The 15,639-nt window shown below is 39.6% G+C and overlaps 1 protein-coding gene across 2 annotated transcripts in view; it reads right to left on the reverse strand.

Moving 5' to 3' along the window:
* spock1 (SPARC (osteonectin), cwcv and kazal like domains proteoglycan 1) overlaps window positions 1–14,533 on the reverse strand; it is a 112,526-nt gene extending 97,993 nt beyond the window's left edge. The window contains exons 1-2 of one of the 2 annotated variants that reach the window (XM_080288424.1): window positions 14,374–14,533; window positions 13,739–13,870 (exon numbers count right to left, since the gene is read on the reverse strand). In XM_080288424.1, coding sequence (XP_080144550.1) covers window positions 13,739–13,870 — 132 coding nt within the window. In that variant the 5' untranslated portion in view covers window positions 14,374–14,533. Of the gene's footprint in view, window positions 1–13,738; window positions 13,874–14,373 lie in introns of both variants that reach the window. The other variant, XM_080288423.1, reaches the window with a different exon arrangement.
* Between the last annotated feature and the right edge of the window lie 1,106 nt (window positions 14,534–15,639).

Raw genomic sequence — 15,639 nt, forward strand, 5'->3', positions numbered from 1 at the left:
TGGATAGGTCACCAGTCTATCTCAAGTCTCTATTTAGTATATTGTCTGTTAATTTAATAAACATTTGCTTTCTGGAGGAAAACCAAATTGATACTGTTTTCTAAACCTTGAGTGGAAATGATGAGTTTTTAAAACATGCTGTAGAAAGTGATACAGTAAGGGATATGGAAAATCAATTACAGCTACACAAAATAAAATCTGTCAGATCTCGGTGCGTCTTCCTCTCTCTGCCTCTCTTGGTATCTCCCCTTTACTCCCTCCCCCTCGAGCATCACATGAGCCGCAATAGCAGAAACCTGATGAATTATTGAAGGAGACAAGACATCTTTCAAACTCACACACGCGCTCTAACACACAAACAGTAACTGTATCCCTTTCCTCAGGGGAAAAACGAGATAATGACCAATTCAATCTGACATGGTTTTAGAGACTGTAAACATCAGAGTGAGAGAAGAAGAGAAAGAGTGAAAGAGGTGGGGAAGAGATGCTGACACTGATCTAAAACTAAACTGCGAAGGTGTGAGGAAAAAAAAACGGAAACAGACTTCTCACAATTTATTCCACATTTTGATTCTCAGGTTTGGAAAGGCTTATTTTTGTTTTTCAAATGTGGTAAGCCAACTTGCATATAAAATCTAATGAATTACAATAAGTGATTATACTGCTACCAAAACACAATATGTAGCCAAACAATTCATTCCAGAGGCTGATGTGTAATTTGAGTGCTGTTTGTATGATAATCTGCATCAGTTATCACGATGAGAAAAGCGATGCGTTCATCATCTTAGTAACAACCCCTGTGATTACGGGGAACAAGCAAAGGAAGACACTTATAATCAGTCATGGCAAGAAGCTGGCTTATAAATCACAAGATATACCTCACTACATGACGGTGGAGAGAAGAAAATGTTGGTCCATTGTGTGGCAGCAAAAAATTGCACAATACAAAAAGTGATTATTATAACGGAGAAACAGTTGAACAGTGAGTATTATCTTTCTCTGCCTCATGCTCACATTTCTTCTAATTAACCCTTACTTCTTCAGATGTCCAGCAGCTTTTTTTCAGTCACATAGATTTCATGCTGCATAATTATTATAATATTATGTTTTCTTTTGACGCCTTCTACAGAACTGCTCAAAGTTTTTCTGTCTGTCAAGAGCCAGGCAGACAAATCTTGACAACTTGACTGCCAGAAAAAGTTCTGAAGTTTTCAATATTCCAGAGGAATGAATCATGCAAACTATGTGTTACCTGAATGTTCTACACTGTCAACTTTTGGTTTAAGAATGAAAAAGCTCAACAGCTACTGAGTGAGGGTATTAACTATGGTGGGCAGATTTGAACTACCCCTGAGGATGAACATTATACCTGCTCAGCTCAGTCACTGTCAACATGTTGAGATGCTAAGTATTTAATAGAACAATACAGTCTAGCACCACCCCTCGCACAGCTATACATTCTTACAATACTATTGCATTAGACTCAAAGTAAGAGACACCAAATTAATAGGTGAAAAGGTGTGTTATTCCAAGGCTATTAAATAACCAATTAAATAACCAAAATTCAATTCAATTTTATTTATATAGCACCAAATCACAACAACAGTCACCTCAATGTGCTTTAAATTGTATGGTAAGGACCCTACAGTAATACAGAGATATATAAAGCAGATTAACAGGGATAGCTCAGTAGGTAGAGTGGTGGCCCCATGATCGGAAGGTCGGGGGTTCGACTCCACTGAACGGCTACCCTGAGGTACCCCTGAGCAAGGTGCCGTCCCTACACACTGCTCCCCGGGCGCTGCACTGGTGGCTGCCCACTGCTTCACTAGGTGAACGGGTTAAATGCAGAGGAACTTTTTCCCTATGGGGACTAACACGCACACTTTACTTTACTTTTACTTTACACTTTACACACTGCCGTATGGAGAGATGCAGAGAGAGAAAAAAAACCCCAGAGGAAAAGACATCTGATCACACTCTAAAAACAGGTGCACAGTGAGGATGACAGCTTCATCAATGGCAGTGGCAACAGATTCAGCAAGAACAACTGTGACATTTATACTTGACCATTAATATATAAAAACAAACAAACAAACAACAATGGCATAAATCAATGAAAATGAAATATGGTAAAAGAAAATGAAGGGAGGGGAGGGAACAGCTCAAAGGTGTATGCATACGTCCTGCATGCATTGTAATCACATGTTAACACTAGAGATTTAGAACGTAGATTGAATCTGTTGTAGTGCTCAAATGATTAGTTGAATTATTAATTAGATGGAATCCTGCTCAATACCCATAGCCCAAAGCATTATTGAATTGGTAAGACTGTGAATCAAATAGCCAATCAAAACTATATGTGAAGAAGCGGCAAATGAAAGCAGAGAAAGCTCCACTGCTGATACAAGAATCTCTTTTAATAGGCAATAATGCTTGTGTGGTTGCTAAAATTACTATTGTGACCCATTTTTAATGATAATGATCCCGAATTTTATTTTTCAGATGTAACACTCAAAATAATGTTCAGAAAAAAAAAGGACTGAAGAGGGAATCCACCCAAATTCCATCACGTTGTTGCATTAAGGGAGGGTTTGATGGCATTCAATTAGTTTGTTTATGCAGCGATATAATTACTGCTAATGCTTTTACCTAACATTCAGAGAATGGTAAATTCACATTTCAGTCTCCAGCCTGTGAGATTTTTTTTAAATGATTATATTGCTAGCTAATGCTTGTGAAGGAAATTTCATTACATTTTTGGCACTTAGTGGAAAAGTTCTACAATCTCTTTGCATATATAACTAGACACATTTAACGGTTGTGGCAATGTAATAACTCATTATTACCTCATCTATTACAATGGTACCAAGGACAAGGGTTCTAAATGCAAGTTTTCTAATATATTGCTTAAAGGAATAGATCTAAATGTAGATCTGGTGGCATTACAGTTTTTTGTTGTGTTTTTTCCATGGTCTAGCAGTAGTCTGTCTAGGTAAATCTTTAGAGAGACGCAGACTAACCAGACAGCATCTCTTCAAAAGAATCAACAGCTTAGCAGGAGACCTTCATATCTGCACCAAATAGACCAACAGAAAGACAATCCCCACAGAGAAAGAATGGAGCTTGGAGGGGCTGCCGTAACAAAGCTGACTGAAACACACGCACACGTGCACACACACACACACACACACACATAGATGATCGATTCCACATTTCTCCTATCCTTCCATGTTTGTCCATCTGTTCTGCCGGTGCTCATAGGCTTCACATTAAAGCTCCTCCTCTTCCTCTCTTCTCCTAGCATCTCTCTCTCTTTTTTCTATTTCCCCTCTCTGGTCTGTAGCCAAAATTACGGCCAGTCCTTTATCTCCCCTGCTTTGTCTATCTCTCTGTTGTACACTCCAGTATTGAGTGTACACACATGTGTGCACACACCCACACTTCACAATCAGTGTGTCCTGGTCATAAGGGACAGTGACCTTTGTCTTTCCTGTGACCGAACTGCCCTCAGCTGACTATGTATGCATGGTGTGTGTGTGTGTGTGTTTGTGTGTTCCTGTATTTTTCACTCTTATTGATTAGATCAAGGCTCCAATCCAGGTTACCCTGCCCTGTGAATTGAATAATTGATCTCACCAAAAGCCTCGGGGTGGATGGGATCATGTGTTTGTGTGTCAGTACACACAGGCAGAAACATCAGAAAGACAGACACATGGAAACTTTAGTTTGAAGAGGTACTAGAACACATAAAGAAATGCACACAACCACAGTCCTTTAGAACAGAGATTAGAATCAGAATGTTCTCATTTGACATCAATGGCTCAAAGTGAAAAATATTCACACAGAAGTAGAGCATGGAAAAAAAATCATGGGTTGAAAGGAGCAGAAAGCATGAGAGACAGCGGGGGTTTATTTTGAAGGGCACTGTTTCATCGGGAATTAGTGGAATGTAAAAAAGAAAATGGGATGAGCCAGGAGAGAGAGAGAGAAGAGAGGATAATGAAATGCATGAAGAGAAGGTATAGAAGCAGCTGAGTAGGAGAAAGAGAAATGGAGGGCAGAGCAGAGGGGGAGATAAGAAAGAATGACAGGTGTTCAGGCAAGTCTTTGCTTAATTGACAGAAATACTGTATGTCTGCTGGGGAGAATACACTCAGGATTTATGTATGTCTGTCTGTGTGTGTGTGTGTGTGTGTGTGTGTGTGTGTGTGTGTGTGTGTGTGTGTGTGTGTGTGTGTGTGTGTGTGTGTGTGTGTGTGTGTCAGAGAGAGAGAGAGGGGGGGAAGGTGAAGGTGACTCCAGGGGTTCGTCTTTTCTAAGCTACCTCTCTAAACCTCCCTACCCCTCCCCCTTGGCTGTGCAACCGACCAATCAGAGCACATGCATATACAGGCCTGCACAAACCCAGACACACCGACCAATACCATTTAATTTGGATTCAGAGGGGTGCATCCAGGTATAAATGTGTTGACTGTGAAGCAGTGTGTGGAACAAAAAAAAAATGCATGCTCAGCAAAATCCTTTCCTCCATAAATGCCAAAGGACAAAACATGTAAAACAAGCTACCAAACAAACCATTTGTGAATTTAATAAATGATAATAACTCTTCAGGTGCTTCTGTTGCAGACAAAACTACGCCACAGGCGGGATCTTTGACTGACAGTCCCGAAAATGCTGGCATCTTGGAAAACAGAATACGGATGGCATTTAATTCTCATTGTGAGAATGAGCTGAGACAGGTGGCTCTCATGTTTAAATTACAGGGCACCTACACAAGCACATACACAGGTGTTCATCATGTCTCTCCATACACCGACTAATGAATAGACAGTCTGAAGACGGAATGCATTTACACAAATACATGAGGTAATACACAGCAGACATCCAATGTCCCTCATAAATTCGACTTATTGGATTTCTGTAAACCTGACAGCACACCCTGCAGGGTGGTAGACAGGATCTCACTCTGAAAGGAATGAAAATAGTGGAAGTGGACAGCTAGTAAAAAAGCCTCCTTTAGAAAAGAAAGAAACAACAGGCTCAGAAAATTGAAAACTTTTTTCTTTTTACCTCTTTAGTATAAAAGATTCCAGAATAGAAATGACAGCTTTTATTCTGTCAGGAAAAAAAGCCAGAAGAAATGGTGAGAGAAGATGACACGGTTAAGATGTAACTCCAAGTATATTCATGCATGAACCAAATTTTCAGATCAGTATGCATTCCCCAGGTTTGTCCCACAAGTCTAAAAGTTAAGAAGTCTATGTCAACATACTTCCTGTACAAGATGGCATTTTTAAATCTATAACCAGAACTTTTTGTCAGTCAAAAAGTTGTTGTACATTACCTATAGCATGCTAGCAGGGGTTGTATTGAAAGCTAAGGGGCTTTTTTACTTTCCACTATAAGTGTCTATAGTGACTTGTGGCCATGAATGCAGGCAACTATAGGCACTCTGAACATGTGTTCTTTCAGATGTTATTTTCTAGTCTGCTTGGAGGACACAGTTGCAGTTGGTGTCTTTGTTTCCTAGTGACAGTGCAGAAAAGTCTGTGGTGTGCTGTCAGAGATGACTAATGCCACAGGTATGCTTGCCATGATAGTCTTTGCTCACGTAAACTGTGACGTCAACACAGCCATCTAACCATTTTTTTGTTGCACTCAACTTAATGCTTTCTGCTAATAAGCCATAAGGTCTTGCAAGTCACCCATCAGCAGAAGATGACATATGAGTAAACTAAGCAGCTGTTGAGTTTTTGCTGCAGAATGCCTTATTTTTTCCAGTTCTTTCAACAATCTCTCATTCTGCCATCTGGGGATCTCTACGCTCATGCACTGATGTTTCATTTCAGATCAACTAAGCTCATGCTCACAATATAAAAAGGCTCTTCAGCTGTAATGCTTAGAGTACATTTATTTCAATATAAACTAACCAATAACCAATAAAATCCACCTGTGATAGACTGTCTTAATCCAGAATAGCAGAACTGACCCAAACCAGCCAGCCCAACAATGTACACACTGTTTGTTGATAGCTTTCAATATTCTATAAAATTTGATTATAAACGGATCTTTTCAGTTGCATTGTATATCTCCAATTGCACTATTTTATGAAATGTTATAAATAGATTATCCTACATTATTACCTCTATTCCCTGCAGAGGGCATCTAAGATTGTGGTCAACAAGGTGAACGCTGCTGTAATTAGCCAAATGATTTAGAAAAAAATGAAGGACCATAATTATCTGCTAAAAATGTGTCTATTGACAACACTTGAGATAAGCGTCTGAGGAGAGATAGAGTGGATGAATATGTGCCACCAGTGTGATGGAAGTGTGAATATTGGTGCCTCCGCTCCAGGAAATCAGCGGGGTTGCTCTTTGATGCTCTGTGGCATCATCTCTGTCACTAGGTTTGGATTGGTTAGTAAGGTTTGCAGTTTTTGCTGCTACTAATTCTACCACTGCTCCAGCTGGACCTCTCATATTCACTTTTGTCCTGACCAGAATACTTTGATGTAGCCAACAACAGAAGGCAGCTGCAGGCTTACAACAAAGTTGACCCTGTCTGAAACAGAAACACAGTTGAACCCTGTGCTGCATACAAATGTGTGTATATTCTCTGCAGCTATAGTTTATTTGCATAAGAGCTTATGAAAATTAAAATGGTGATTGCAACCTCAGGACAACTCAAAAAGGCTACTGTTGGCATAAACAACAACAACAAGTCGTTTGGCAAAAGTGCAACAAAGGAGGTTTAGCAAATTTAAGGATTAATAAACAATTTAATTGGTCGAGAACATTTAGGTGTCCTCTAGCAAGCTGAACCACATCTTCAACAAATTAAAGCAATTTTTCACAAGACAGCTAATCACAATATTGTGAGTATTTGAACTAGCTCTGGCAGCAAGTCTTTCTACAGACTTCATTCTGAACATTGCATGCCATTTATTCCACAAACATGTTCTGTTGTCTGCATAAACAGCATAAATTAACGTTTGCATCATGAATGCAACTAAGGAACAAAGACACTGGAGCTACTATTGATTGAGAAAAATGCTATTAAAATGTCAAACTGTGCTGGTAAGAAACACAATTATTTTTCTACCGCATGTCATTTAACAAAAGGAGGACTAGATTAATCTGCAGCACACTTATCTCCCTACACGTTAGACCTCAGTTAGTAATGTGACTAAGCAATTGAATAAATCAAATCCCGTGTTCCTTTTTTTTTTTTTTAAGATAAGCCACCTGGACATTGACTATTTAACTATTGCACCAGCTCTGCCAAGAAATGGACACTCATGCATTATGCAGAAGGAGCAAGTGGCTCATCAACAGGGATGCAGAGTGAAACATGGCAGGCAGAGGAGAACAGAAGAGAGGAGGAGTCATGGGTAAGGCCAGGGGAAGAGAAAGGGGGAGATAGGAAGGGCTATGGTTGAGGAAGCACAGGGTCATTCGCTGCTCTGCAGACAGAGGGAGAAAATGACAGAAATGGAGAAGCTTGGAAGAAAAATGTTGACTTCATCACTCAATAAGAATTGATGAAAGAGCAAAGAACTGATAGAGAGACTGACGTACTGCTATAAAAAGAAATTGTTCACAAGATTAATAAGTGGTGATAAAATTAAATTGGAAAATATAAGGATCGGGATAATTTATAGCTGATACTCATTGTTATACACTAAACTTTTTCCAGCAAGGCTATTAAACCTTGAGATATATTTTCAGAGTGCAGCTAATACATCTGTTAGCTGATATCAGCCTATTAGAGATATATTGGTATTGGCAGCTATGCTGTCTGGTAGAGATGTTTTACAGAAAAGGTGCTTGGGTTAAATTATAAACGGTGTCACCATCACCATCATCATAGTTTTCCCTGCAGAGCGACTCCAATACTGTCATTAATGACTGCAGCAAATGTACCAGAGTGTATGTCAGACGAACAGTAGAAGAATATTGGTCATTATAGCAATATATTTTCAGTATGAGCATCAACTCCCCAAAATCCAGTACTGTTGGGTTCTACTGTTCACAATAAAGTAATTATTCTTTATATACTTCGCTTACCATCTGCTTTCACTGTGATATGATAATTTTCCAAGTGCCATCCTGTAGAGAATAATCATCTTTTGTTTTTAATAATTATGTTTTTAAATAATGTAAAATATTTGTTATATTACTCACTACAAGGACAGGCAGGGGTTTTTTTTCATGTTACAATCTGCACATCATCTTCCTTCCACACTATATCAGCTCTGAGGAATGTCAGATGATTAAGACAGCGCCAGATCATCAGCTTAACATTCAACATGTTGTTGACATACTGCGTCCACCCCACCCCAAATTAAAAAAACCATGAGGGGAAAATGGAGAAACCATGGAGTCATGGTTGAGAAGAAAAGGAGGGGGGGGGGAGTGAACTGGAATCATATCAATCTGTGTTTTAATTACCTGGGTTGTAAACATGATTCATAGCAGCAGTCACACTGTGGGATTGCAGTGCTATGGCTGGGGTCCTTGTTCTTACTAAAGACTTAAATAAAATAATTACATACATGACACACAGTTTAATTTAAGACTATCATTTAAGACTGATGATTATGCCAAACATTTTTTCACAGTGTTAAGTCTCCTTAGATCACTTAATTGTTGTCTAGGACCAAGTAGTTATGGTAAAATTAATCACAATCACAATTACTCTGATGAAATTAAGATTGTGCAACGTGATTGTTCATTGATTTGGGAAAAATGTGAATTTTTCAAACTTTAAAAAAATGTCTTTGAATTGATTCAACAAGATGCTGGAAGCATTCATCAGAGATTCTGGTCCATATTGACTTTCTGGCATTACACAGTTGCTGCAGATTTGTCAGATGTCCGCCCATGATGTGAATCTCCCACTCCACCACATCCCAAAGTTCTAGTGACTGTCGGGGCCATTTTGGGTAAAGTTTGAGATGATTTGAGCTTTGAGCAGCCATCAGAAGATGGTGGTGCACTGTGGTCATGAAGGGGTGACCATGGTCGGCAACAATACTCAGTTAAACTACCAACCTTCTGATTAGTATTTGAACTGCTCTGCCTCCTGAGCCACCACAAGCTTAGAACACCTGGTATTCCCAGGCAGTCTCTCATTCAAGCACTAACTAGGACTGACCCTATTAAACTTCCGAGATCAGATGAGATCAGGCATACTCCAGGTTAGGACTGCTCGATTATGGCAAAAATGATAATCACGATTATTTTCACTGAAATTGAGATCTCGATTATTTGACGATATTTATTTAACCCTTTAAGACCTACTATAGAACCAAGTCCACCAGAGCTTATATTATTTTTTTACATCTTGTAGTGCCATTTGTGGGAGCATTTCAAGTTGCTATACAACTGTTATAGCCCATATTTTAATAATATGTATGCATTAAGTCCATAGTAACTACATTAATTGCAAAAAAGTGCAATAAACTACAAAAAAATTGAAAATCGTTTTTGTTTTGTTTTTTACATATATTTCTACTTGGAGAAATTTAAGAGGTTTATCCCTCAAAACTTTAAATACAAAAAAGTTGCAAAAAATAGTTTACAACAACAGGAAATTTATTTTGAGTGTCTTCATAGTTTTATTTTGGAGATACACCAATTTTTATGTACTGCAGGAAAAACGAAAAAACAATCCTATGATGCAAATTTGCAAAGAAAACAGCTGGTGCATCAAAATAAACTATTTCCAGCTGTGCAATTCGAGTTCTAAGCATCCCAGAAACTATTCAGAAAAGTCAAACATGACCAGTATAGGCTTTTAAGGCCTACAAGTAAAAAACTACATTTTCCGCGAAAATGATGTCACTTCCGGTTTCGGGCAGGAAATGGCAGACATGCGATAGTTCGCGCTGACGTCTGTTTCACTGTGGGAAGTGTTACGAACAGCTGATCGGATCGGCAAAGCGTGTTTCTGGAATATTATGTTTTTGTTCCTGCAAGCGCTTTTTATGCAATTTTTGCAAAGCTATATGTGGAAGAAAACCGTGACCGAGGACAAGCTGATGGCATCAGATGTAAGTACAACTCCTCCGGTTTCATATGCAAAATAAATTATTGCGCTAGCTTACACGGTTCAGGTTCTACAGGGATTTAAAAATAGTTACACAAAACGGAGCGTGCTGCTCTGACCGGTGTTGTGCCAAAAAGTGATTGTCTGCCAAAAACTGATTTCCGGTATTTGCCAAAAAGCGATTGCTCATATTTAAAGTGCTATAAGTAACTTGTTGGGCTATAATATGTGAAACATATGTCAAATGCATCCCTTATGGATGACATAAAGTCATCTTGAGCCACAAACAACATTCGTGTAGCAAGATACAAGCCGCAATCAGTTTTTGGCAGCGACTTTTATATAACCTTTATTTATGCAGTAAAAAAAATCTCATTAACATTAAAAATGTATTTTGTAAGAGTAAGTTGGCCAAGAGCACAGCAGAAATGGCAGCAAATATTACAATAGTTCTGTAAAAATATTTTAAGTGGGGATAAAGGACCGGATTGGTTATAATGTAAGTACAAGTTGTAAAGATACTTAAAAAACAGATAATTTTTTAATTCTTTATGTAACCCCTTTGTATCCCCTGTTCACCGAAGTCTATTTACGAACATACGTAAAGATATTACACATAAAAAATACACAGAAACACTGGAAATCAGTTTTTGGCAGACAATCACTTTTTGGCACAACACCGGCTTTAAAGGGTTAACAATAACAATGTATTGAATAATGACTTTAAAAAATAATATAAAATAGTGTGCAACACCACTGAAGTTTTTTTTTACCTCTCTTTTCAACCAACAGCAGTCACTCTCCTCTCCAAATAACTTCTGCTTAGCTTTCCGAGCTTCCCTCAGGTCCTCTTAATCAGCGGTCTCCAACCTTTTTTGCGCCACGGACCGGTTTATGCCCGACAATATTTTCACGGACCGGCCTTTAAGGTGTCGCAGATAAATGAGGGAGGGGCTAATAATCGGCTCAGTCATTTTTAATGATCGTTGAAAGCCCAGATCGTAATCGTGATTAAAATTCGATTAATTGAGCAGCCCTACTCCAGGTGGTACGGCCGGAAGAATTGCAGCCTGGGTTTCCAGTTCTTAGCTGACTGCTGCTGTAGCTCAGTAATACTACAGACTACTCTGCATAGTCTTCTGCATATGCCTCGGTTGTAATGAGTGGTTATTTGAGGTACTCTTGCCTTCCCATGAGCCTAAAAGCATCTGGCCATGCTCTTCTGGCCTCTAACATCAACAAGGCATTTTTGCTCAGAGAACTACCTCTCACTCAATATTTTCTCTTTTTTGGACCTTTCTCTGTGAACCCTAATAATGTTTGCATGGGAAAATCCCAGCAGATTAGCAGTTTTTGAAATACTCAGACCAACCCATCTGGCTTCAACAACCATGTCACATTCAAAGCCACTTAAATCACTTTTCTTCCCCATTTTGATGCTTGGTTTGAGCTTCAAAAAGTTATCTTAACAATGCTTACATCCCTAAATGAACTGAGTTGCTGCAATATAATTGGGTGATTAGATATTTGAAATATTAGCTAAACACGTGTACCTAATAAAGTTGCTGGTAACAGTATAAAATAACTAGAAAAATAAAAGCTAGATAAAACATTTGAGCCTGACTGGGAACGTTATGCTGTAAAGGCGCTGTAAAAGCCACTGCTGTAAAAAGAGTGATGTGCTCATTTATAACACAAGACAAAACTAGAGCATCATAGCAAAATGGATTGTGGCACAATGTCATCTATGTTATTTTGTTTTCATAGTTGCTAGGACCTATTGAAGCTCAAACATATAGCTGAAAATAAAATCTGATTTATTGCCCAACCCTAGTACTGTCCCTGAAGATCACAATTTCCGCAGTCATCAAATTTAGACAGTTGTTTTATAGTTTGAAACTGATTCATACAGAGCAGTCTTCTTACTGGCGGTGATATTAAAGAGTTTGGTGCCAGACACAGGAGGAGAGAAATCACTAGGAATAAATTGTGAAGGAAAGAAGACACAGTTGGACAAATCGCAACCAGCAGGTTTCCCAACATGATAGGTGTGACAGTACACTCACACACAGGGACACAAAGACACATGTAAACACTACAGCAGCTCCCTCATTTGGTTAGTTGCACTGCTTGAAATATTAAACGTACAGTAAATGTCGCAGCCTTTCCCCCCTATATATTTGCTCCTCATTTCCCCTCCTTTTCCTCCTTTTCGTCTCCTGTCCTCAGCTCTCCACTGACAGTTTCCTGTTAATGACTCTCATTTGCACAGGAGACCAGAGAGTGGAATAAAGTGGACACACACACACACACTGCAGGTAGTAGAGCTCAAACTGAATGTATACTGCAATGACCACCTCTCACATCACGGTAACAGTACTATGTGGGGAAGGCCAGCTCTAATAAGGCCAAAGTTACCCCTCTGTCTGCTGAAATCTCTGGGGATTGCAGAAAAGCGCATCATGATGTTAAGAGTATGGCAACACTGCTGTTACTATTGGTCTGGTGATGTGTGTTAGTTCACATTAGGCCAAACCTAAAACATTGGTGGAAGAGTTTGCATCTCAAAATACTTAAAGAAGAGCACAGGCTTTTCCTAATTATTTGAAGAACACGTGTCATGCATCAAGACGTCTGGGTATCCAGATTTATTCTCACTTAAATTATTAAAGATTGCTTGAGAGGTATCTTAACCCATTTAGGGCTCCCCCAGCAGACAGCTGTGTTACACACATAGAGATGGAGGCCAAGCATTTTCCAATAATAGGACGCTTTAGAACTGTTTGATCATGCAGAGTTGATAGAAGATCAAGACAGAGTCCCAATACAGTAGGAACACGGCAGGTTATAGTTAAGGTGCATTGGATACACTTTAATATCTGTTTTAGCAGCTTTAAAGCTGGTAAATTCATGCTGTCAGAAAACACTGCAAACATTTATTTTCAGGTCTGTGTTGAAGATGTGATTCGAACCAAAGACTGCACATTTTTATGGCTTTGTCTTCCATGAAATGAGAATACTATCCAGGATTTTCACCTTACCCTTCAGGAAACATGCCCCTTCGGTTCACCGTTTATGTGCACAGCTTAAGAACACACATACCTCTGCATATAATAGCTGCTACATAAAGTTTGCATTAAACATTAATATTGTTTTAGGTTAAACAGAAAAGGCTTATGGATAAAAAATAAATAAATAAACATTAACTGCAAAGGTGTTTTGTATGTTAAAATCACATAGCACACGCCCATGTCTTCTGATCCCAATGAAAACTGAGATTAATTATTGTTAATGAAAGCCCTATATAACAGAATGACACCCTATGAGTTTGTGACAGCATTACCAGAAGAAGAAAAAAGGCAGTTCAGTAGCAATATCGTTCAATCAATCAAAGCAAAAGCTGGCAAGAATTCTTCCCCGTCATGTACAGAAGTGCAATGTCTGTCGATAAGTCTGATTGGCTTTCAGCCGGGGTTTGAACCTGCTGAGTTTCTACAAGGTGGATTATGCCTGCTGGCAAGTGCTCAAGTACTCACAGGGTGTATCAAGGGTGCAGTGTGCTCTCTCTCTCTCACACACACACAAATCCAAACAGATAAACACAAACACATGAAAAGATTCGCATTGAAGCTAATTAAAACGCCGCTTTTGGCTAGATGTTGTGTTTCTCAGAGCAACTCACATCTCTGAATCTGTTCCAGGATCTGTCCTTATACTGAGCCACGGTTCCCAGCCATTTCTCATTATTGTTAGCGGAGACCACCGTTTCTCTGCTCAGCAAGAGAGCCACGACAGGTAGCAGAAAGAAGAACATCTTCTGAAAGGAAACACAGAAGAGAAGAGAGAGAGGAGAGAGGCGGGGGTAAGAAAAGAGTGAGAAAACACATGGGGAGCGGAGGATGCTGCAAAGTGTAGATGAAGTGAGATGGAGCACTTTAGAGAACACACAACTCTCACGCTGTGACGCATCATGGGTCAGAATGTCACAATGAAGCAACAAACGGACCCCCACTAAAAGACTGCACGGGGTGCAGAGTGATCATTTCATCAAACTGCTGAGGCTCCATCTAATCGGATTATAAACACTGGAGAGTTGTTACCGCGGCAGATTGGGCACAGCGTAACATTAGCTCGCGAGCTTCCCATCCGCTAATTAAAAAACAGAAAAGGAAAAAAAAAAAGCAATTATCGGCGTCAACACAATTGCTGCCCTCACGGACCTTTGTCTTGGCTTTCAGCTGCTTTCTCTCAATATCACTTCAAATTTAGATTTCTTTTCAAATTCACACCAGCGACGCGACGCAGTGAACTGCCCACCTGGAATAGTTCGTTGGTGTCCACTTCTGATTCCCGGGGTAAAATAAGTCCACAGCCCCGGGCACACTCCGGTAGAACCCGACTGCTTGTGGGATTGACGGCAAAAGCGAGCAGCGAGGACTAGAGGACCGGGCGCTTTCTCCTCCTCCTCTGTCAGGAGACACCGCCTCCTCTCTCTCTCTCTCCCTCTCCCTCTCTCCCACTAACAGTGTCATTGATTTTCATCAGGGGATTTTTTTCTGTGTTCACAGTAGAGCGCAGGCAGGATTTGGGAGGCACGTCAAAGCGCTGTTTGGGTGTACATTACAAACACAAATTTCTTGTCAGTCGCGCGCATTTGTTGTGGAATTCGAACTCGTGTCCCCGTAGTTAATACAATTATATTACATAAGCCACAACTGAGCAGTGCTATGTGTGTCTGAGCGTTTAACGGCTTCATTTCCTATGGAGGATGCGCACAGACGGACAGACGCAGGGCCCTCTTTTTAAATGAAAGTACACTTCATAAATAGGGCGCATAACCAGGGCTTTATTTTCCCGGGTATGTGACAGTGTATCTGTAAATTATTAATCGACTACTCTGTTGTGCCTCTCTTTGTAGGCCTCTGGTGTCTGTGTGAATGTGTTTGGTTCAGTGAAAAGTTACTGTCGGGTTCTGTACCTATGCTGATGTGAGTAACAGAAATACACTCCTCTCTGTGTGTTCTGTTCTGTTTTGGCGCAGATAAAACCAATGAAAGGTTTAGAACATATCTTTTATCTCCGCAAATTCGTGTACTCTTGCTGATGCTGCAGTCGTTTTCACGAAATAGGCTGCTACGAGGATTAATAAGGTTGTCAAGCAGTAGTCAGTAGAGAAACTGTTCCTTTATTTTGCAGTTCTTTCTCGAACAGTCTGTTTGGGTTAGGTGTTTCAGGTGCTCCCTCCCCCCCCCCAAAGCTAATAAAGTCGGAGATTCCTGTATTTCACTTACTAGTGTTAAAAATGTGGAATTTAGAAGAAATGTTATATCATTACATATGTTACATATGCTATATTTTTAAAGGCAGTTATCCAGTAGCAATGTGCCATGCTGTAAATTTTGTTATGATCTGTTACCAAGTAAATACAGAGACAGGATTGACGATACCAATACCGATACTTTTAACTAATAAAGGCAGCTTATATAGGGGAGATATCATTGGTTTACTATAGCACACCCCACCCCAAAATTAGTTCACCATCTCAGTGGTGTTTAATACTGTAAATATCGGTATCAATCTGAT

The sequence above is a fragment of the Astatotilapia calliptera genome, chromosome 2 (genome assembly GCF_964374335.1).
Source record: "Astatotilapia calliptera chromosome 2, fAstCal68.1, whole genome shotgun sequence".
Taxonomy (NCBI): domain Eukaryota; kingdom Metazoa; phylum Chordata; class Actinopteri; order Cichliformes; family Cichlidae; genus Astatotilapia; species Astatotilapia calliptera.